Raw genomic sequence first — 24,558 nt, 5'->3', positions numbered from 1 at the left:
TCGGGGTCGCGGGGTGCGCTGGCGCCTATCTCAGCTACAATCGGGCAGAAGGCAGGGCACACCCTGGACAAGTTGCCACCTCATCGCAGGGCCAACACAGATAGACAGACAACATTCACACTCACATTCACACACTAGGGCCAATTTAGTGTTGCCAATCAACCTATCCCCAGGTGCATGTCTTTGGAAGTGGGAGGAAGCCGGAGTACCCGGAGGGAACCCATGCATTCACGGGGAGAACATGCAAACTCCACACAGAAAGATCCCGAGCCTGGATTTGAACCCAGGACTGCAGGAACTTCGTATTGTGAGGCAGACGCACTAACCCCTCTCCCACCGTGAAGCCCTTTATTGAATAATACTTCAACAAAATATGAATGTAAGTTCATAAACTGTGAAAAGAAATGAAACAATGCAATAGTCAGTGTTGACAGATAGATTTTTTTGTGGACATCTTCCATAAATATTGATGTTAAAGATTTATTTTTTTGTGAAGAAATGTTTAGAATAAAGTTCATGAATCCAGATGGATCTCTATTACAATCCCCAAAGAGGGAACTTTAAGTTGATGATTACTTCTATGTGTAGAAATCTTTATTTAGAATTGAATCACTTGTTTATTTTTCAACAAGTTTTTAGTTATTTTTATATCTTTTTCCAAATAGTTCAAGAAAGACCACTACAAATGAGCAATATTTCGCAGTTTTACAATTTAATAAATCAGAAACTGATGACATAGTGCTGTATTTTACTTCTTTGTCTCTTTTTTTCAACCAAAAATGCTTTGCTCTGATTAGGGGGTACTGGAATAAAATAAATATTCACAGGATGTACATCACTAAAAAATGGTTGAGAACCACTGATGTAGACAATCATATCTGCTGTACAGATTTCCTTAAAAAAAGAGAAGTGTGAAATACTTTTTCCTCTTGCCTTGTTAATATTTTGACTATTAAATGTTTGGATATACTTTTATCATACAAAACCAGTTTTATTTGAAGTAATATAGAAATTGAATAGAGCGGTTTATCTATTTTCTTAATGTAGTTAATCAGAGAACCGGCACCCAATGTTATTTAAAAGGATTGATTTTGAATCGAGAATCATTTTGAATTGAGAATTGATTCTAAATTAAATCATTACCCGAATAATCGAATCGTGTGGTGCCCAAAGATTCACAGCCCTATTATTATCCTTATTTTGCCACAATCTTCATTAGCTTTAGACCAACAATCCAAAGGAATTGTGTAGTAAATGTGAGAAAAATGTCTCCAATGTATTTGTAATCACCCTAGGTATCACTTATTATGTATTATTATAACTCATCTTGCTTTTTTGAAACATGCTAAGTGAATAAGCCTATTTTTGTAATTTCCCCCCCATATTTCTGCACAACAACTCAGATCTGGTACCACTGGCGAGCAGTAGAAAATAAGGAGTCATTTTTGGTCCAGAACATATGTTGCTGCATTCATTATAACTTATTTCTTGCCACTACTTGTGGGTTTATGAGATTTCCTGTTAATTTTATCATCTATCGTTACACCTCCGTCTATTTGTATTTGTGTTTGACTTCCTCTTCTACTGTTTCCGAATTGCTTTTTTTTTTATTTTACTGAGATTAAAGAGTATGATTTTGTCAAACCATCTCTTGAATTCATTAATTTATTTTGTTATTATTCGTATTAGCGTCTGTGTTCACCTCGCACGGTGGCTCTCCACTGTTGATACTTGTCTTCTTTATGGGTTGCGGGGAAAGCAATGTTTTTTTGTTTTTTTTTACAATTCTCTCAGGTGAAGCAGCATTTTTATGCCTTGAAAAACTAACAACGAAGTGCCGCAAACACTGAGCATAAGCTCAAAGTTGGTAGCAGTCATGGCACCCAGTAGCCAGGTGAGTGCCTTTTGACCAGACATTGAGGAGATTGCTTGAAACCAAGTTGGCCGTACTCTCTTCATACTCCACTCTCTATCAATCAAACAGAAGAAGTCTGGAGCTAAAGTCATAGAGTGTTTTAAGCGCAAAAATTATGATTAAAGTGGTGAGGCTTTATTTTAATTTGCACTTAAATATAATCCACAGTTTATTGAAAAAACATTTATACTACTTATTAATAATTTGGTTAGAAATTCTTTTTAGCACTGCGTAATTGTACGTACATTTATTTTTCATCAGAGTCCCTTCTTTTGCAGTATATTTGATTAGTATTTATTTTTGTAAACATTTGTAAAAAAAAAAAAGCCTTGACAATAATCTTTGTGATGAACACATGCTTTCAAGTCCTTAGCAAGGATGTTAACCTGTTAAACAAAAAGTAGGTTTGATATAATTATTGTATACAATTATAATCAGGAGTTAGATTAATAATTCACAGGTAAAATTTAAGTGGGTGGAACCCACTTGAATGCTACCTCTGAATTAGCCCCCTCTGTAGTGGAAAAAATGGGCCTCGAGGTCAAAAAGGTTAAAAGCCCTTGCAATGAGCGTCGTCTCACCTGTGCCGATGAGGGGGCAGGCGTGGTACTGGCAGCCCAGGCCCCACCCCTCCCCCAGCGTGCAGCAGCACTCCTGCTGGCTGGTGTTGGCGGCCAGCAGGCTGCAGGAGCCGCCGTCTGCCAGGTTATAGTAACACTCTCTGAGCTCGCCGGGGCTGGCCGCGGGCAGGCGGGGAAGCACCGGAGCAAGGTCAAATACACCGGCATGGAAGGTGGAGGACGACGGAGAAGAGGAGCCGATGGGGAAAGTCCCTGTTGGGGAGAAAGAAAGACAAATACAGTAGAACATCTGAGGCAGAGGTGTGCAAAGTGGGACTCGCAGCTCATTTTTAAAGGCCGGTGGCACAATAAAAAAAAAACATTAAAAAAAGTCGAATAAAAGAGCAAACAGGTGTAATGTAGCGAGAAAATATATTGACCTAGTAACACAAAAGTGCAAAAGAGACATTGCTCAAAAAATAATAAAACTTATAATCGACAGATCTGGAGTTGCTCTCGAGATTGAAGCGTTGAAAGTAAAAATAATATATATTGATATGACTTAATTTTAACACTTGGGGGCTTTTTGTCTCCTCGAGACCTAGAGTCAGATTTGTTTTATTCAAACTGTCATTGTTCAAAAAGTAATAAAGAATTAAAAACAATGTTGTTATGAAATATTTACCTATTTAATGCTGCAATTATTTTTTCTGCCATAAAAAACATGGTTTTCTTTGACAAAAAGGGCATAACACATTAAAAAAAATTAAAACTTTATGTCAACAGACAGCTCTGGAGTTGATTTATAGACATTTAATACTAACTTGAAATTAAAAAATATATATATGATTTGGTTTTAACACTTTATTGACTGGTACCATTATGGGTCCTCCGGGGCCATTAACATTCACCAAAATTGAGGGGGGGGCCTAATGATTACAATACATATCGTATTGGTTTTGAAAATAAAAAAAAGATCAAAATGTGTTATGTGCAAAAACAATGTTACGCTATCAAACAGAGACGAGTCAAACACTTGTGCCAGGCGGGAAAACCACCGCTTGAACTGCAGCGTGACCCTTTAGACCGCCCACAGGCTCATTGATTGGCTTTCTGTCGCTGCATGACGATGATTGACAGCACACAGCAGCTGACAAATCCGTGGTCAGATGTGTGTTTACAGTACAAGTAAGAGTGAGACGCCATCATTCATGCCCCCCTGTACTCGAGCCAATTGTGGAATCTAAATTTGGTCCGTTTGAGTGTATCAGAAAATGCAACTAAAAGCATTTAGGTTTGAGTAAAACAGTATTAAAAAACAAAATGCAAGTGAAAAAAAACTACGTATAGAATAATTCATCATGCCTCCTTAGTTTTTTAATCTAAATTTGGTCCTTGTGTGTGTACCTCGCTGTGGTGTTGACGGCGGGGTGCTCACACAATGTCTACTCGTGGTGTCGAACTCTTCTCCAGGTGTGTCGCATTCACACATGAAGGACCCCTCCATGTTGTCACATCGAGCAGAGCCACACACACCTGGCATGGACACACACTCGTCCTCGTCTGGAAGACGCAACATGACAACTGTTAATATGTTGTTTCCATGGCGACGTGCGGCACAGTTGACATGTTAATGTCATGTTTGTAGTTTGGACGGACGTACCCACGCAGAACTTTCCATCAGAGGTGGAGGTAAAACCTTGGTCACAAAGGCACACGTATGTTCCGACCAAGTTCTGACAGACGGCATGATCGCCGCACACCGTCCTGTTAACACACTCGTCCACGTCTGGTAAGAGGAGACAATAGTTATTCCCACGCCAGGAGCGCATCTGTGTGCACCTGCAGATGTTTACTCACCCTCACACTGACCAGAAGCAGACACCTGGAAGCCCGGATCACAGGAAGTGAGGCAACGGTAAGAACCGATGGTGTTCTCGCACCTGAGCGCGCCACAGACTGAACCGCCAGACGAGACGCACTCGTCCACATCTGTCATGGACACACACATACACACGCACACGCACACGCACACACACACACACACACACACACTTGAAAGCAGCCAGGACCAGCGACAGGAAGAACATATACGGCCTGTGGCACTTTCTAAAAATACTATTAAAAAAAATTAAAGAAGTGTAATAAAAGAGCAAACGGGTAAAATGCAACAAGAAAAATTGCAATATTGACTCTTTTAACACAATCATAGTAGTCATTGCCTAAAAAGTAAGCACTAATTAAAATCAATGTTGTTATGATTAATTGACCTACACAAGGCTCCAATTACTACACATCAAAAATTCCATTTTGAAATATTTTTTGGGGGAAAATATTGCATATTTTGTGTATTTGCCATATAAAAAACAAAGTTTTCATTGACAAAAGGGCAAAAAAAGAGAAAAATAATAAATATAATTGACAGATTGATTTGAAGTTGATCTCGAGACTAACTGTAAACGTTGAAAGATAATGCTCTTAAAAAATAATGTATGACTTTTTTTTAACACTTTTATAAGTGGGGTCTTTTTGGATCCCCAATAATTTTAAGTGGGACTTTTGTCATTGTTTTAAGTCACATCAAAACTTCCACTTTGAGATTTTTTTTGGGGTGGAAATGCTGCATAGTTTGTGTTTGCCATATGAAAAACAAAGTTTTCTTTAACAGAAGGGGCAAAACCCCAAGAAAAAATAATAAAAACAATCGACAGATTGGTCTGAAGTTGATCTAAAAACGTACTGTAAGCGTTGAAAGTAAAAAAGAAAAACCTTTTTTAACAAGTTTAGAGATGGTGGAATTTTAAATGCCAAACAATTTTAAGGGGGAATTTTGAAAAATAAAATTGGCATCGTTTTTACTTTACATCAAAAATTCCAATTTGAAATATTTTGGATAAAATATTGCTTTTTTTTTTTTTGCATTTTCCATATAAAAAAAAGTTTTTCTTTGACAAAGAGGGCAAAATGAAATAAGGAAAAAAAATTATAAAATATAATCGACGGATTGATCTAAAGTTGATTTTAAGATTTGAGCGTTGAAAGTAAAAAAAAAAGAAAAAAGTATGACTTTTTTTAACACTTATGAGTGGGACTCTTTTGAATCTCTAATCATTTTAAGTGGAACTTAAACAAAACTGTCATTGTTCAAAAAATAATTAATAATTAAAAATCTATGTTGTTATGAATTATTGACCTATTTAAGGCTACAATTATTCACATTAAAAACTCCACTTAGAAATATTTTTAGGGAAAATTTTGCATATTTTGCGCCATACAACAACCAAAGATTTTATTGACAAAAAGGAAAAATAATAATAAATCAATGGAATAAACTTAAGATTATTTAGAGACTTAAGCGTTAAGATAGAAAAAATAATGTATGACCTTTTTTAAACACTTTTAGGAATGGGGCCCTTTTGAATCCCCAATAATTTTAGTGGGCCTTGTTTTTAAATAATTGAAAAAGTAATAACTAATTAAAATTAATGTTTATTCAAGGTTCCAAATACTTCATCTAAACAATTCCACTGTGAAATATGTTTTGGGGGAAAATATTGCATATTTTGTGTGTTTGCCATAAAAAAACAGGCTTTTGACAAAAAAAGCATAAAACATAAAAAACACCCCCAAAAAACTATCTATTTAAGCGTTGAATAAAAAAAAATGAAATAAAAATTATATAAGCTTATTGTATGACTTATTCTTTAACATTTTTATGACAGACATTTCCAGGTCCCCGGGTCCAAACTTAAGGGGAGCCCAAAAGGTTAAAAACATCTATATACTGTATTAGTTTTCAAAATGGCCTTAGCATTCAGCGTGTGTGTTAGTGTACCAAGGCAGGTGTTCCTCTCAGGGTTGTTGGTGAAGCCATCATGACATCGACACAGGAAGGAGCCATCGGTGTTGACGCAGTCGCCGTCTGCGCATGCCCTCGACCGCTCACACTCGTTCACGTCTGCACAGAGGACCCGAGAGTCGTCACTGAGCGGGACATCGTCGTGGCAACATTCAAAGTCCACGCAAGAGAGGGAGGGGTGCTGACCGACACAGGCGGTCCGGTTGTTGTCGCTGCCCAGGGCGAATCCTTGAGGACACACACACGTGTACGAGCCGGCCGTGTTGACACACTCTCCTGTGGGGGGGCACCAGTTCTCCTCCAAGCATTCGTTGATGTCTGACGACACACGCACATATCAGTGTTGCCATGGTTACCTTATATGTTGGCGCATTCAGGTGCACACCACAACTGAGCACCCGTTAGCATTAGCGGCTAACGATCAACTTTTCACATCGTACTGAATTGCCGCTCCGCAACCAATCAAAATGCATCCCTGTCAGTGAAGAGGGTGAAGAAGCGGGCTCACCTCTGCACTGTCGCCCCCGGCCGAAGGTTCGATACCCTGGTAGACAGTCGCAACGGAACGAGCCAAGAGTGTTGACACACGTGCGCTCCGCCTCACAAGCTGAGGCACTAGCACACTCGTCGATGTCTGTGTGGAAAACACCAATTGGCAACACATTCCCCACAAATGTTGTGCATGTGTGTGTGTGTGTGTACCTTCACACACTCTGTTCACAGCGTGGTAGCCTTGGCGACAATCCACACACTTATAGGACCCCTCAGTGTTGACACACTGACCACCCAGACACAAGGTCTCGTCCTTACATTCGTTTACATCTGTCAAGGATAAGAGACGTGTGTGTGTTTGTTTGTGAGAACGTGTGTGTGTGCGTGCGTTGTACCTGTGCACTGTCTGTTGGTCAATGTGTACCCAGTTTGACAGGACACACAGCGATAAGATCCCACAGAGTTGACGCACACCTGACCAGGACACTGAGACGGTTCTGCACACTCGTCCACATCTAAACGCGCGCACACACGCGCACGCACGCACACACACACACACGCACACACGCACACACATCAGTCATTTATTCATTCCTTTACTCTTTTCTGATCCCAGTCTACCTTTTACCTGTACAGGTGTTGTTATTCAGCTTGTAACCATGGCGACAAACGCAGTGGAAGCTCCCAGGTGTGTTTTCACAGCGACCGTTGGAGCAGGGAGCCTGACGACACTCATCGATGTCTGTTGATTTCGATATTGTTTTATTTTTTTTTAAAAACAAACAAAAAAAAACAGACATTTATTTAAAGACAAAACTTTGTTAGCTTTGTGTTATAGACGACAAAAGATATTTTAAAATAATTAGTATAACATTTTCATCTGTTTTAGATTGCATTACATCTTTTTGCTGTTTTTCGTAATTTTTTTATGTTTTTTCAAACAAAACATTGTGTGCCTTTTAATTCCTTATAATAGCATTGTTTTGTTTGTTTATTTCATTTTTAACTGACTTTTATAGTTTTATTGAATTATGCAGCTAAGATAGGCTCCAGCGACCCCCCGACCCTGAAAGGGACAAGCGGTAGGAAATGGATGGCTGCATGAATATTTTTTTTTTTTTTTAATTTTACGATATTTACAATATTATATTTTAACAGGGGTGTCCAAACCTTTTGTAAAAAAAAAAATATATATAAAGTATTTAAAGACAAAACGTTGTGTTCGCGGTGACAAAGTATATTACTGTAAATAATTAGTATCAAATTTTTATCTTTTTCACATTGCATTACATCTTTTTGCTCGTTTTTTTTTACATTTTTACTGTTGTTTTTTCCCCAACAATATGTTGTGTGCATTTTTCTGTAAGACTATAACAATGATAATAATATTACGATACAAATGTGTCAAAAATTCTGCTTTACAAAAATATCAATCTTCAGTTATACTTTTAACTGTGTTTGTAGTTTTAGTTGTATTTTTTCTAATTTAATAATTCATTGGAATAGTAACACTTTTTTTGTATATTACATTTTTTAACTGACTGCTTAGTTTATATATTTTATTTACTATATTTTATTTTTATTTCAAAATATTAATATTATTTTGTAATATTTTAGATCGGGTGTCCAATTTTTTATAAAGGAAAAAAAATCCATATATATATACAGTATTAAAAGACAAAACTTAGTCTTAGCATTGTGTTATAGGTGATAAGATATATTATTATTAATTATTAGTTGGAAATGTTCAGCTTTTTGTCATTACATTACATCTTTTCGCTCTTTTATCTTGGATTTTAAAATTTTTTTGCTCCGGGCCAACAAGACTGGGGCTGCGGGCCGCACTTAGACACCCCTACTCTATGTGATCAATCATGCTTTGTTTTGGTACCTGTGCAGAGTCCATTGAGAAGTCCGTGTCCAGGCTGGCAGGACACGCAGCTGTAGGAACCCTGAGTATTGACGCACTGCTGACCCCGACACAGCAGAGGATCCTCACACTCGTCCATGTCTGAAAAGGACACGCTCATTAATGATATCTTGCATAATAAAAAGACATGTGACGTTTGAGTCCTTCAAATTAAAAGCATGCGAGCCAATGCAACCGCGCTTCCTTACCTGTGCAGGTGTTGCCGCTGAGCTTGTAACCGTGGCGACAGTCACACCTGAAGCTGCCGGCGGTGTTGTGGCAGCGGGCGTCGCTGCCGCAGGGACTCCGCTGGCACTCGTCAACGTCTAGGGGAGGAGAGGAAGCGACTTTGAGCGTTGGTACGCGAGGGAAGCAAGACAAGAAGTTGCAGCAGGAAGTCACCTTGACAGCTCCTCTGCCCGGCGTCACTGCTGTATCCCGACGGACACACACACCTGAAGCTGCCTGCGCTGTTCACACACTCTCCTGGCGAACATACACTTCCAGGCTGAACACACTCATTCACATCTGCACACGCACACAATCGATTGAATGCTTTGTGCGTGTTTTTGTGTGCGTTTGCGTGCACGCTCACCTTGACAGTACGTGTGCTCAGAATTAGCCTGGTATCCCTGATCACACACACAGGTGTGTTTCCCACCTGGCTGCGACACACAGCGACCACCGCCACACACACCTGGTTTGCTCACGCACACATCCTGCGATGCTGCACACACACACACAGACACTTTAACTTTTGATCTCTTGATGGACCCATTCTTAATAAATACTGTTCTCTGTAACATAATACTAAAAAAGTGTTTTGGTAAGGAGATGGATATAAAAGGAGCATGGAGTAATGTGAACCTTGACCTCAGGGGTCAACTCTGGTGATTTTGGAGAAGCATGGCCTACCAGACTACCTGGTGTCGCCTGGTACTCACACTGGACGTGGGGGGGACGCGTCGTCGGCTTTTTAGGCGGCGGGGATTGTCCACGGGTTCTCGAGTCTCCCTCGGGGATCTGTTGAGGCGAAGCTGGCAGAGAATCTCCTCGTCCAGTCGGCCGATCTGCACGGACACACGAAAAATACCGAAGGAAGCAATTGGTCATGTGATCAGCATCAGACATCAGTGTACCTTCACTCCCACTGACACCTTGGATCCTGCTGTTGCCTTGACCTCCTCTAGGACTTTGGTCCCTAATAATGCCTTGGTTCTGGTTGGTTCCTTGGTTTTTGCTGGTGCCTTGACCTCCACTAGGACTTTGGTCCCTGCTAGTGCCTTGGTTCTGGTTGGTTCCTTGGTTCCTACTTGTGCCTTGACCTCCACTGGGACTTTGATTCCTGCTGGTTCCTTGAGTCTGGCCAGTGTTGCGATTGCCACTTGTTCCATGGATCTGGGTGGAAACTGGATTCACATTGGGGCCTTGGTTCTGGTTAGTTCCTTGGTTCCTGCTTGTGATTTGACCCCCACTGGGACTTAGCTTCCTGCTGGTACCTTGAGTATGGCTGGTGTTGCGATTGCCACTTGATTCTTGGTTCTGGTTGGAAGTTTGGCTTCTTCCAGTGCCCTGGTTCTGACTCCCGCTCGTACCTTGACCCCCACTAGATTGCTGTGATGATCTCCTCGACGATACGGTTGGTTCTGGGCGGGTCGGCCGGACGCCGGCACTGCCTGGAGTTTGAGGTTTATGCCGGGTGGTGTTTACCGGGTTTACGTGTCTAGAGGGTGGAGTACTGACAGGTGAACTGGGTCGGTTGGACGAGCTCACGGTCTCTCTTGCTGGGGGTTTCAGCTGAGAACTAGTGGTCTCACCTGGGAGAAAAAGAGACATACGGATGGAGGGGTGATCTCTGTTGTGATTTGGCACTTATGACTTGCCCACACAGACCTTGGTCCAGGTGGGTTACCAGCTGAGCTCCTTTGGTTCCCAGCTGCTCTGCCGCTCTCTGGCTGAACTGCAGGGCAGAGGGGGAGTAGTGGTAGCCAGGACCAGCAGGGCAGATCTCCTTAAAGGCCACTGAAAGAGAAAACATCTTTAAGTGATACACCTCCGACAGAGCATGCAGGTCACATGACTGGTGACCGACCTGACCCAAAGTATGGGCACCGCTGGCAGTCAGGACCCCAGGCCTTCCCTACTCGGCTGCAGCAGCAGATCTGTTTGGTGATGTTCCTGAGGATGGGCAGGGAGCAGGAGGACGGGCCCAGACCCGAACCCAGAACCCGGTAACACTGATTCTTGTCTTCCGCTATCACAGTCTGGGCTGAGATGACGGCAATAAAAAGACTTTCAGCGGTCAGCATGCAGAACTCCTTCAATACAAGAGCAGAAGGAAGTAGGGATGGCCCAAAATCTATATTGCGATGTATATTCCAGTCTCCTGCAATAACGATATATACATCACAATATATAATTTGGTATTCAAATAATTAAAGCAATTTTTTTAAATGGTTTACAAAGGCTCCTAATTTGACTGCTGACATATAAGTTACATATTGCGTCATTTCTGTATTTCGTCCAAAACTATTACTAATCTACTTGTTAATATGCTTACTTTCTTTTGTAACATGGTTCTATCCATCTATCTATCTATCTATCTATCTGTCTATCTATCTATCTATCACATTTTCTTCTTTTGTTAAGATATTATATATAGGAGGGTTGCATATGACGTCACATCCCTGTTTCATCTTCACGGCTTAATTGACACGATGGTCAAGCAGCTTGAGCGTAGCATTAAAAAAAGTGATTGATTTGTTTTTGGGTGTTCCAGTCGTTCAAAAAGAGAGATAGTAAAGAGCTTCCACGAGTCCCGAAATAAGTGGTTCATAAAGGTAATAAAGTCAGGGAAAAAACAAAAGCGTGTCAAAGGATATAGCTCTTAGAAATATCACTTTCATCATCTTGTGGAATACAATCGGACTGCTTGTGTCTGCAGTGATAACTTTGTAAAATATTTCGTTGAACTTATGATTTGTTTGAGAAACTTTCTGTGATACATTTAAGTTTATTCTCTATTATATTAGTAGTGTTTGAGAGCAGAACTAAATGTGAAGAAAGGACAATTGATCGCATTGGTTTGTGTTCTTTTGTGGTTGCTATGTCTAAATATAACTACAAAGACCTGGTTGTGCAAATAAACTAACGTCATGTTAAGTCCTAGTAATAAATATTGTGAATGTCTGTCCAATCCACCGTATTTTTGTTGTTGATTTTCATAACAGAAACTAAAAGCTTATTTTGTTGTTGTGCAGGAAAACAAAGTGCTTTATTCGAAACATAATACCACATTATGGCGTCTTTAGTGATATTTATTAGCATTGAAAAAAATATCCTGAATAGAATTAATAAACTAGATGAATAAATCTCCGGTAGGCTGAATAGCATATACAGAATCTTGAGATCTCTAGCAAACATTGCTGAACCACAGGGACATTTACAGCTAAATAATGGGACAAAATATGAACTTCACACCATAAAAACAACTGCAGACATAAATTGGAAATGACAGACTATTTTCTGTAGCAGGAAATCAACTGCAAACAAACGTATCCTTTTTTTCATTAGCGTCACGATCACAGCAACACGGCACTCGTTATGTCAATCAAATATGTTACTCAGCGATGCATGAATAAATCCAACTTTGTCTTTTACCGATTGTTTAATTTGCCGACCCCTTGGATGTAAATACAAGATGTGCCTCAAATCTTTTTTTCTCTTAACACCGTAAGTGTCCTGGGAAGTGATGGCCAGCAGTAACCTCTTGGTGATAAATGGTTTGAATCTTTTTGAAAAACATTTTTCTTAGGAGTGGAAAAATCCACTCCATCCCATTTAAAATATTTTTTTCGTGATCACTTATATATTTGCCCCTAAACCTTTCAAAATAAGCCTAAACCTGCACTAGTGCATGCAAATAAACAGTAGCCTAATGGGGCTTAGACCATCATTAACTGTATCTACTCAGCTTCCATTGCACCTGTTACCCAAGGGGGGTCCACACATCTGCGGTCACATTCAAGGTTTCACGTTGTTCCTATTAGGTTGAGTTTTATTTTTTTTTTGCGTCGATGTGGGATCTGAGCTGAGGATGTGGTTGTGGAGCCCTTTGATACATTTGTGATTAAGGGCTATATAAGTAAACTTTGATTGATTGATTGAATGTTTGACCATCGCCTAAAACCCGAAGCGCCCAGAAGTTCCTCTAGGTCACGTGATTGCAACCCACCTGTCAGTTTTGGATGATACTATTAAGTAGTTACAGGAGCAGTATTGATCATACCAAAGTTCAAACTGTTACTGCAAATGATTCAATAATTCAAACAATAACAAAGGATGGCAATGTAACAATATTCAATTATTTCCTACAATTGGCTCTGGTGTTGCCCTTAAAGCCCTTCTGAGTCTCGGTACTTATTTCTTGAGTTTGTAAAAAAGGACAAAAACAATTTTGTGATTATACAAATATCGATGTAATCACTGCAGTATCAGCTATATACTAATGCTGTACTTGCTCTTGCTACTGTTGATATGGGTATCGGTTTAAATTCAAAAGCTCGAGCTTAGCGGCTAGCATGGCTTATTGTTTCCTCCTACGGTGTGTAGTTGTGTACTGCATTTTCAGCTATTCCTAGTCCTCCAGTGATAGTAATACCTGTGAAAAACAGTTTACTTGCCGCCATAGAGGAGGCGTTTACTTTTGTGTGCTAAAAGTAAGGATTCTTTCACTTGAAAGCGAAAAAGGACTTCATGAGCCACTCCCAGTGGAATCCAATGATAAGAAGTCATCATTTGTCTCCACAAAGGGGGAAAAGAATGTTACGCACAGCCTGAAGCTAAATGATATTGTGTCTTTTCCAAGACTCTAAAAAGACACCTGCAATGGACTTGGTTCTAAAACCAAATCAAGTCCAAACATTGGTATCCATGGGTGACATGACGTAAACAGGTTACGGGCAGCTTTCCAAGTTCCACCGTCTTAGATTAATTTTCTGTATAGAACTTTTAATTGCATTGTGTACAAATTGTGCTCCATAAATAAACATGCTTTTTCTGACTGAATAGAAGCAGCTTTGCATTGTGGCGGACGTTAGCCGCTATCTCCCTAGTGAGGACGCTACAATGCGTGGAGGACACGGTCCTTTGCTTGTCGCTGTCCAATTTGCAGCACACTGCTGGACTGTTTCATCATTGTGCATTATGCGACATTATTGTGCATTATGAGCGACATGATCATAGTATTAGGAGCTCTATCGTCGGCCGAAATTGTTTCATTTGTATTGTCTAGATCAGGGGTGTCCAAAGTGCGGTATAGGGGCCATCTTTTTATAGGTCCACAGCACATTTTAAAAATACTATTACAAAAAAATATAAAACAAAAGAGGAAACAGGTGTAATGTAACACAAATTTTTGCGATATTGCCACAAATACAAAGCTGCTATGCAAGCAGTTTTTTACTTAAAAAATGTCATCGCTCCAAAAATAAAAAAAAGTTATAATCGACGGATAGATCTGTAGTTGATTTAGAAATGTATATGTTGAAGGTGAAAATTAAATATATTTTTAAAACTTTTATGAGGTTGGGGGGCTCAAGACTTTTAGTCTGATTATTTTTTTAACTGTCATTGTTAAAAAAATTATGAATCAAAAGCAATGTTGTTATATGAATTATAGGGCTGGGCCGATTAAACAATACCAATATATCGTGATAGACACAATCAATATTAATATAAAATGTGTTCGATAAAATTTTGGAAATATAGTTAGATTTTTTTGGACGGAATAAACCAGAATTACGAAGCAAGATGCCTTTAATGAAGTCCCCCGTGCTCTGGGAACCACACAAACAGGAAAAAGAAAGTTTCACTGAGCAATGGGAGAGACACACAACATCCAATCACGCTACAGTATCAACTACCAAGTTTGGTTGCGTCGCTTTCTGTGGATTCTCTGCATGCAGTAAGAAGAGAAACTGTGATATTTTGATACTCAATAACAGAAACTTGTCTATAGTTTTGTTGGTTTTAATGCAGACAGTGCGGCAATATCCTGACACTTCCAATGTGTCCGTTTAATGAGCAGCTTCACAACTACTCTGTGTAGTGATCAATTGCTTATACACTACTCCTATCTAATGTCTCAAAACTAAAACTCCCTTTAAATCTACTTTAATTATTTGATTACCATAGCCGTACTCCTCCTACCTGGGTACCAGACACCCTACCCTCTTTACTGATAAATAGCACCCTTGGTAAGTTTGAAATTTTATATACTGTATTAATTGGCAGGCTTTAACAAGTCATAAAAAGTATCAACAATTATCAATATGGATCAACATAAAAAACGTATATCGTAATATACACTGTAGTTTTCAGCCATATTGCCCCAGCCATGTTTATAGCTCCAATTACGTCACATCAAATACTCTATTTTGAACAGTTTAGCCATGAAACACAGGGTTTTATTTGACAAAAATGACATAAAAAAAAAAAAAAAATTGTCAACAGATAAATATGAAGATAATCTATAGATACTTAAGCATTGAAAGTAAAAAAAAAAAATTAAAATAAAAATACAATCACATCTGACTTGGTTTGTACACTTTAATGACTGAGACCCTTTTGGGGCCCCGGGAAGGAGAGCCATAAGGGTTACAATAAAAATGAAAATGAAAAATGTCAAAATGGCCCCCACATGCTTTAATTTTTCAGTGTGCGTCCTACAGTGGAAAAAGTTTGGACACCATTGCTCAATACAACTGTACAACTGATAACTGATAGTCACACACACACTAGGTGTGGTGAAATTACTCTCTGCTTTTGACCCATCCCCTTGTTCCACCCCCTGGGAGGTGATGGGGAGCAGTGAGCAGCAGCAGTGGCCGCGCTCGGGAATCATGTTGGTGATTTAACACCCAATTCCAACCCTTGATGCTGAGTACCAAGCAGGGAGGTAACGGGTCCCATTTCTATAGTCTTTGGTATGAATAGCATGCAACTCTACTATAAGAATTGTTTATTTTTTAATACAACAAACCAAAATTATTCTCCAATAAATTACATCTCCAATACAATATTGTCACCTGAAAAAAACTATAGTAATAGTAAATGAAAATCAAAAAAGAAAAGGAGCAGTTCAAAAAGGAGCAGGAAGGAGCTTATAATATCTCGCCCCATCACTTAAATATAATAATCTGATTCTTAATCATCAACAGTAGGTCGTAAATTCAAACCCTGGCCGAGTCATAGCAAAGACTATAAAAATTGGAACCATTACCTCCCTGCTTGACACTCAGCATCAAGGGTTGAATTGGGGGTTAAATCACCAAAAATGACTCCCGGGCGCGGCCACCGCTGCTGCCCACTGCTCTTCTCACCTCCCAGGGGGTGATCAAGGTGATGGGTCAAATGCATAGAATTATTTTGCCACACCTAGTGTGTGAGTGACAATCATGGGTACTTTATACAATAGATAATCCCCTGACATGCAACAATATTCAGTCTATTGTTACAGGATATACATATATATTTATAATTACAGATATTTTGACCCTCTGTCTACTTGCAGTTTTGACAGCTTTAGGGTATTTTTGTACACATAAGTGCTTTCCCTGCACCGATTCATAGTTTTAACACTTGGATTTATAACTGGCCAATGCATTTTATTAGATTTAGGGAGCTGGATAAGTTATTCCTCAGGTCATTCTCAAGAGGGCAGCTGTGTGTGTGTGTGTGTGTGTGGGGGGGGAGGGGGGGGGGGGGGGGGGGGGGGGGGGCTTGTTTATGTTTGTGAGTGTGTTTACTTACAAATGCAAAGTCCATGTGAGGCATCCAGGATGAAACCAGGCTTGCACACGCAGCTATAGCTCCCCCCGGTGTTCACACACAAGCCGTTCTCACAAAGCCCTGGCTGGAGGCACTCATTCACGTCTACAAAAACAAAATCAGGATTTGATATATTACCTTTACATATCTTTTACTCACATTTTGACCTAAGCTTATTCATATTTTCAAATGTCTTCAGCTCGAAATGCATCATGTGTGCATGTTAGTTTAATGTCTCTAACCATAGTGGGACAATCAAGGATTAGTGGTTAGTTCACTGTCTGCAACTGAAGAGGGACAAAGCAGACTCCACCTGTACAAAATCATGTGAATTACAACAAAGTAACAATCTGTGATGTCAAACTCACCAACGCATTTGGTTCCGTTGCCTCGCTCGAAGCCAACAGGACAGCTGCTGTTGTTTGGACCTGCTGATGATGAATGACAGATTGTTTGGACAATGATCACGTGACCACAAAACAAGAAGTTAAAGTACCAAAATTTACGAGCTTAATTCGTTCTGTGACGGAGCTCTTAACTCAAAACATCTCCCATTGAAGTAAATTTAACCGGTGCTTGCACCCTCCCAAACATGCTTTTTAAAAAATAAATAAATACTTTTACATAATTAGAATCGTAAAAAACAATAGAATATAGTTTAAACAACTACTGTAGTTTTATGAGGTAATGTAATAATAATTATTGTACAGCATTTACCTTGACGAGGTGCATGCTGAGTGTCGGCATACACACACTCACAAAGCGCACAAGTTAAAGTTAAAGTAACAATGATTGTCAGATACACACTAGGTGTGGTGAATTTATTTTCTGCATTTGACCCATCACCCTTGATTACCCCCTGGGAGGTCAGGGGAGCAGTGGGTAGCAGCGATGGCTGCGCCCAGGAATTATTTTGTTGATTTAACCCCCAATTCCGACCCTTGATGCTGAGTGCCAAGCATCAAAGATAATGGGTCCCATTTTATAGTCTTTGGTATGACTCGGCCGGGCTTCGAACTTACAACCTACCGATCTCCGGGCGGACACTAACCATACGCAGAAACCGTGGGGAGAGGAAAACTGGCAACTAAAGGCAATTCTACTGGTTCATAAAAACGCTGCATGAAGCGCAATATGGAGGTATTTGGGATTCAAAACTATCGATCAAGGTGACGCTTTAAATACAGAAGTGCTACGGTGCACGCAGATACATAGACGCGCACACTGCTAGTTGGCTTGATGCCAAATATTAGCAGAGTCCAAACCACCCACATGAAGCAAACTAATGCAAGTGAAATTTTGTGACAAATTGCTACAATTTGTGTTTCATTTTTAACAAATGTGTGTTTTGCCTGCTACATGGCTTATCTGTGTACTTTTAGTCATAGTATTATTTTTAGTATTTACTAATGATTGTATTTGTCTTAAAACACGGACCAAGAGAGGCAACAATAATCATGAAGCATTTGATAAAATGTCAAAAAAGGTTTTTATTGTATTCTAACTTAATCCTTGATAACGGCAGGCTATATGTAATATATCAAATTGGAAATTGCTCCTTGAGTGAAACTACATTAACCCAGTGTGTTTAATGCCTTTTAATTTTTATTCTTATAAAATTGTTCTTCGAGTGCAATAGGCAACATTTGTTTAATGTATTGTAAGATATTTTTGTTAAAATGAAGCTAAATGTAACCATTTTTTTGTGGTTCCCTTTATTTTGAAAAGTATCTAAATACATTTTGGTACTGGTACCAAAAAATTGGCATCAGGAAAACCCTAGTTTGTACATATACAGTAGTGGTCAAAAGTTTACATACACTTGTAAATAACATAATGTCATGGCTGTCTTGAATTTCCTTTGAGTTTTATAATGGTCATCCCTAAATCCTGACTGAAAAGTGTGGACAATGCTGAAGAAACAAGTCCATGTCAGAAAACCAACAAATTTAGCTGAACCACAGCAATTTTTTCAAGAGTGGTCAAAAATTCAACCAGGAGCTTGCCAGAAGCTTGTGGGTGGCTACCAAAAGTGCCTTATTGCAGTGAAACTTGCAAAGGGACATATAACCAAATATTAACATGTTGTATGTATACTTTTGACACAGCATATTCGATTAAATTTTCAGTAGACCCATAATAAATTCATAAAAGAACCAAACTTCATGAATATTTTTTGTGACAAACAAATATGTGCTCCAATCACTCTATCACAAAAAAATAAGAGTTGTAGAAATTATTGGAAACTCAAGACAGCCATGACATTAAGTTCTTTACAAGTGAATGTAAACTTTTGACCACGACTGTATCTGTCAGTAGAATCACTATGACAGTGCTAAAAACTACAACACGGCTGATGGGGAGAAGATGCAGTCTAAGTGGAAGCACAGGAAGAAGACCGTCCACTAAACGGTTCATCCTAAAGAGATAATCTGTAAAAAAAAAAAAAAAAATTTTTTTTTTTTTATGGAACCACCATTACATGTTACGTAGACCACAATAAAGTGTTTCAAATGTAGGAAAATAAATCATAATATGACCCTTTTAAGTTGAAGTATCTCTGTAGAAGTAAACATTTAGAGGCAAAGACTAGGTTCAGTTTAGGGTCGTGTTTTGGAGTTTGGTTGTGCTCGTTACGGACTAAGGAATGCGTTAAATCCTCTTTGTGTGTGTGTGTGTGTGTGTGTGTGTGTGTGTGTTACATAAGCATGTGGAAAGCTTCCCAAATATTTTACTCATCCAGGACCACCCCACACTGACAGAACACAGCGCGTTGGTTTTCCTCCAGTGGATTTTTTCTGTTTGCTGCTGTTGTGGAGGTGAACATGAAGCACGCTGACCTGCATGTTTAGGACAGAGGACGCAGTCTGTGGCGCCCCAAGCCTTCCCGAGACCCCGGCAACACGTCTCTTTGCTCCTCAGCCCTGGCAAAGGAGAACTACACTGCAACACATAAACAAAATGATTTTTTTTAGACTGAGGAGAACAAACTGTTGCGAGGAAGCAGTGACAGAGCGCTGGAAGTACAGTAGGGTTATGAGGGGACCGAATGGTACCCAAATGGTCCTGTGAAGTGTGTGTGTGTTCTTCTTTTGGCTTCTTTTGTGTCGGATGTTTCACGTGAGGGTGGAAGTGAAGTTTACGACGCGGTGATTCCTGGGAGGCTGTCAGGAGACGTTCTGGTTCACATTAAGTTCCTGGCTGCGGAGGTGCACACATATTTCATGGCATGTGAAGACAAAAACAGCCTGTTCGCACTTGGTCGTGGACACAAACAGGGTCGGCAGCCATACTTTATGCCGCTCGTAAAAATAAGAGCTTTTGTATTTGGCTTCAATTTGATGCTGCGTCCGCAACACGGCAGCCTGAATTTATGTACTCAACATTCCCGTGTCAACTTGACCCACATTCTGGACTTGAACAGTAAATGAAGGGGCGAGCATATGAGGACTGGTTGTGAGATAGAACAAACTTTCAAAATAAGGGACTTCTTTGGTTGTTTGCCACCCAGTCAGCCCACCATTGTGTTCTTAAGAAGACAAAGCGCCTCTCACCTGTCCGTCTTTCACCTCTCTGAAGCAGTATTTGAAGCCTGAGTGTTGGGTGTAGACGCCATGCCCCCTTGTCGTCTGGGCCTGGACCACAAGCCCGGCTGGTGCAGGAGCCCCCGCTGATCCAGACTGCGTGGCTGATGAGAGCGCTTGCAGCGCGGGGATGAATCCAGACACCTGGAGAGTCAAAGATGGCCAATTGTGGACACAGCGAATAATATACAGTGGAACCTCGAGTTACAAACCCTCTATATGCAAATTTTTCATTTTACAAGGTTTTAAATCAAGCCAAATATGCCCCTGTGATCGAACAGTGTCTCTGTGGACGAACGCTTCAGTCGGACCCCCGCAGGCAAGAAAACAGGGCAAACATTGTTGGGGAGGCGGAGCCTTCCACTTTACTTGCTGTGCAGGAGAGGTCACATCTCAACACTCCAGCTTATGTGCCTTCTATTAGATTTTTCGCCTTTTGACAGGTTTTGTCCATTGTGCTAACTCAATAAGAGTCTCAAAAACTCCACAAACCCGCTTGGAAAGAAAGAGGGAACTGCTGTGGAGTTAAAAAAAAAAAAAAAAAAAAAAAGGAAAAACCCTATTTGCGAGGAGTACATTCATGGCACTCACATGCATGTGGAAGTAGAATTGTCTAACCTCAACTTATATATATAAATATGATATTAATACATATGCATGTATAAATAAATATACAAATAAAAACACAAATGTGACAAACAAATACATTTGTATAAACGCGTGATTCTAAATATATTTTTGAGATTTGAAAATATATACAAAATAACATGTATAAATATGAAAATGTGACATACAAATAAATCGAGAATTTGTATACATAAATGTGTATTTGTAAATATATTTTATTTCGTATCTTTATTTGTATTGAATTTGCATATGCAGATCGCTTTTTTGCTTTTGTGTCGATGAGACATTCCTCCCACAAACCAGATGCACAAAAAAATGTGACCTTCGCACTCCCCTGAACAATCAGCAGAGGGCACTGCAGCCAGAGTGTGCAGACATGGTCAGACACTGACGTGCCAATCAGAGGCACACTTGTTTGTGAGTGTTGGCAGAGCAGAGCATACTTCAGCTTGTTGTTGTTTGAACTTTATTACATAAATAGTTGATCTATCACTTCCTTGTTATGTTTGTTTAATATACAGTACTGTATAGCACTTTATATTGTATTGAAAGTGTACAACCCTTCAGTAAAATATGGATTTCTGTCAAGGCTGGAACCCATTATTTATATTTACATTGTTTCTCATGGGGAACTCTGTTTCACTATACAAACTTTTCTACTTACGAACCCTGTTCAAGAACCAATTAGTTTCCTGAATCGAGGTTCCACTGCCGATCAGCCAATGAGAGCTCTGACCTTCAAAACCTGGTGGACCTTCACGCTGGCCTCAGGGGGGTGCTGCACTCTGACCTTCACCATAGAGGGACTAGGAGCTGCTGGGGAAACAGAAAAAACTAAGTGAACAGGTCCACACAGGATCCAACTTTCAAACTCACATGCTGGTCTCCCTATGGCCTGGTTCGGACCTGCCAGAGGCAGGAGAAACTCAGACTGGGTCAGCCCCTGATTGGCCGCCATGACTGACAGGCCGGCGGGCTTGACGACTTCATTGGTGGAGGAGGGGGTGGATGCATGGGCGACGGGGATCTGGCAGAACTTTCCAGTGAAGTTTGATGGGCAGAGGCAGCGGTCCTTCAGCAGGCAGACGCCGCCGTTCTTACAAAGCAGTGGACACAGAACTGCAGAAAGAGCCAGAACGACACAATTGGATTATTAGCGCATGTCAGTGGAGTGCAGCAAAGCACTCTGGGAAATATCTGCCATGCAGTTACTCGGAAACTTAAAAAAAAAAAAACAAAGAGACGGAAAGAGATGTGTTGATATAAAACATAGCCTGACCTGGCCTGGTCCAGGGGCCACTGGGCACTGGAACCAGCCAGCCAAGTCCTATTTCCTGTGCGACAGGAAGTGCTGAACATGCTGCTAATGAGCTGATAACACTCTGCAGCAGACAGGAAGTGTGCAGCACTAAAAACATGTAACATGTTCTCGTTTGCCTGAAATCTTCGTCCTGGGTTTTTGGCGGATTATTATTATGATCACATTAAAAGCAAAATAATTCAATGATTTTGAAAAATTTCGAGTAAAAATGTCGGGATTAGCATGGCCAATAGATGCCCTGTATTCACTTAGTATCGGATCGTTGCCAAAAAATGCAGCATCGTCCACCATTGTATTTATGGTGGCCTGTACTAGGCGACTATTTGACAATTCAAAACGGAGGAGTTTGATTCCACTGTAAACCTCGCAGTGGAATTGTCCAACATTTAACCCCCCTGCTCCCCTCTCAGGAGGGAGTGAAGTTAAGTACGAAAGGCCCCTCGTGGACAGCTGCATTTGCCAGAACATAGATGTTGTGCCGCCTCAGCTCGGAGGTGTATAATCGACAAATCGCTCAGGCAGGAGGTCTACCTCACTGCTCTCTTCTGGCAACAGTAAATATCCTTCCATTGGTTCACCTACGAAAACCTTGTTACGGCTTGTACTTCCAATAGATCAGTGGTTTTCAAAGTGTGGCACAGGGCCCATTTACGGCCCGCAGCTACATTTTTGACGGTCCTCAACACATTAAAAAAAGAATACTACCATATTTTTCCGACAATAAAGCGCACTTAAAATCTTTTCATTTTCTCAAAAATGGAAAGTCCACCGTATATTTCGGTTTCGCCCTATGTACGTATTAATTCTGGTTATGTTTACTGACCTTGAAGCAATTTTATTTGGCACAAGGTGCAATGATAATAGTGACCACACGTTTCTCTTATATGGGACTGCAGGTGAATGCCACCTGTTAAATACATGACACTTGCAAGAAGGCCCAAAACTTTGATGTTTCATTGAGATTATAGAACATTACAAACAGCGCTAGAAATCTGTAAAAATGTTTTAATACGACTTTGGTATGCTACGAAGTCGCACCACATTACAGCTAACTTTAGTCAGACGTACTGTGCTTCAACATATGGGTATTATTATGGTGTGTGTGTAAAATGACCCCAAATTGGTACTTATTATGAGACATTATCTGGCATTTTGTTTTGCAATTTATGCAAAACGAACATTTATTACCTAATGGTACCTGCTGATGTGTATTTGGGATCTGCATAGGTCCCGAAAATGTGCGCGCGTCCACCATTAAAGTCTGTTCTGTAAAATGGTAAATGGGTTATAATTGTACAGCGCTTTTCTAACTTCAAGGCACTCAAAGCACTTGGACACTATTTCCACATTCACACACTGATGGCAGGAGCTGCTATGCAAGGCGCTAACCACGACCCATCAGGAGCAAGGGTGAAGTGTCTTGCTCAAGGACACAACGGACGTGACTCGGTTGGTAGAAGCCGGGGATCGAACAAAGAACCCTTGGGTTGCTGGCACAGCCACTCTCCCAACTGAGTCACGCCGTCCGCCGTAGTCAATAAGCTCCTTTTTCTCTATCCTCTTGTTGTGGGGCATTCATCCTCCACTTCCTCCATTTCTAATACAAAGTAGCGCATAGTTGTAACATATCTGTCAGTAGACTCGCTATGGAAGCACTAAAAACTACCGGTACAATAAAAATGAGGGGGAAAAGATGCTGTCAAAGTGGAGGCACCTAAATAAGACTGCACACAAAACGGTGCATCCTGAAGAGACGATCAGAAAGCGGTTTCAGTTCTATGATTAACTACATTTCCTCAATAAAATAGGCAAGAGCTCTAAAATTTCTACATGACTTCAAAAAACTGGTGTTGTTTAATAATATTCTACCCAAACATTTAATAAATTCAAATAGAAATAAGGCAACAAGAGAATTATTACACACATCTCTTTTCTAAATTAAGTCTAAGTAAATTTGGGCATCAACATCAACAATATGGTTTGCCTGAGTGACTGGACATAAGAAAAAATATATTAATACCTTTATATATGTGTGTGTGTGTATATATATATATATATATATATATATATATATATATATATATATATATATATATATATTACACATATACACTGGGGCAAAAAAGTATTTAGTCAGCTACCGTTCTCCCACTTAAAATGATGACAGAGGTCTGTAATTTTCATCATAGGTTCACTTCAACTGTGAGAGACAGAATGTGAAAAAAAAATACAGGAATTCACATTGTAGGAATTTTAAAGAATTTATTTGTAAATTATGGTGGAAAATAAGTATTTGGTCAACCATTCAAAGCTCTCGCTGATGGAAGGAGGTTTTGGCTCAAAATCTTACGATACATGGCCCCATTCATTCTTTCCTTAACACGGATCAATCGTCCTATCCCCTTAGCAGAAAAACAGCCCCAATGCATGATGTTTCCACCCCCGTGCTTCACAGTAGGTG

The 24,558-nt window shown here is 40.0% G+C and overlaps 1 protein-coding gene across 10 annotated transcripts in view; it reads right to left on the bottom strand.

The window, feature by feature from the left end:
• Positions 1 to 24,558, bottom strand: part of LOC133536952 (latent-transforming growth factor beta-binding protein 4-like) — a 108,814-nt gene that overhangs the window by 10,994 nt on the left and 73,262 nt on the right. For 5 of the 10 annotated variants that reach the window (XM_061877708.1, XM_061877707.1, XM_061877713.1 and 2 more), the window contains 24 exons: positions 21,653 to 21,895; positions 21,513 to 21,592; positions 20,120 to 20,293; positions 19,406 to 19,508; positions 16,934 to 16,996; positions 16,548 to 16,670; positions 10,828 to 11,004; positions 10,629 to 10,757; positions 9,875 to 10,552; positions 9,680 to 9,805; positions 9,331 to 9,462; positions 9,138 to 9,263; positions 8,945 to 9,061; positions 8,718 to 8,837; positions 7,455 to 7,568; positions 7,222 to 7,341; positions 7,037 to 7,156; positions 6,843 to 6,968; positions 6,521 to 6,652; positions 6,311 to 6,433; positions 4,336 to 4,467; positions 4,139 to 4,264; positions 3,883 to 4,038; positions 2,497 to 2,748 (listed from right to left, as the gene is read on the bottom strand). In XM_061877708.1, coding sequence (XP_061733692.1) covers positions 2,497 to 2,748; positions 3,883 to 4,038; positions 4,139 to 4,264; positions 4,336 to 4,467; positions 6,311 to 6,433; positions 6,521 to 6,652; positions 6,843 to 6,968; positions 7,037 to 7,156; positions 7,222 to 7,341; positions 7,455 to 7,568; positions 8,718 to 8,837; positions 8,945 to 9,061; positions 9,138 to 9,263; positions 9,331 to 9,462; positions 9,680 to 9,805; positions 9,875 to 10,552; positions 10,629 to 10,757; positions 10,828 to 11,004; positions 16,548 to 16,670; positions 16,934 to 16,996; positions 19,406 to 19,508; positions 20,120 to 20,293; positions 21,513 to 21,592; positions 21,653 to 21,895 — 3,792 coding nt within the window. The remainder of the gene's footprint in view (positions 1 to 2,496; positions 2,749 to 3,882; positions 4,039 to 4,138; positions 4,265 to 4,335; positions 4,468 to 6,310; positions 6,434 to 6,520; positions 6,653 to 6,842; positions 6,969 to 7,036; positions 7,157 to 7,221; positions 7,342 to 7,454; positions 7,569 to 8,717; positions 8,838 to 8,944; positions 9,062 to 9,137; positions 9,264 to 9,330; positions 9,463 to 9,679; positions 9,806 to 9,874; positions 10,553 to 10,628; positions 10,758 to 10,827; positions 11,005 to 16,547; positions 16,671 to 16,933; positions 16,997 to 19,405; positions 19,509 to 20,119; positions 20,294 to 21,512; positions 21,593 to 21,652; positions 21,896 to 24,558) is intronic. The other 5 variants (XM_061877710.1, XM_061877716.1, XM_061877711.1 and 2 more) reach the window with 3 other exon arrangements.

This window comes from Nerophis ophidion, linkage group LG18 (genome assembly GCF_033978795.1).
Source record: "Nerophis ophidion isolate RoL-2023_Sa linkage group LG18, RoL_Noph_v1.0, whole genome shotgun sequence".
Classification (NCBI taxonomy): Eukaryota; Metazoa; Chordata; class Actinopteri; order Syngnathiformes; family Syngnathidae; genus Nerophis; species Nerophis ophidion.
The sequence above is the reverse complement of the archived record's forward strand: the minus strand, read 5'-3'. Positions and strand labels throughout refer to the sequence as shown.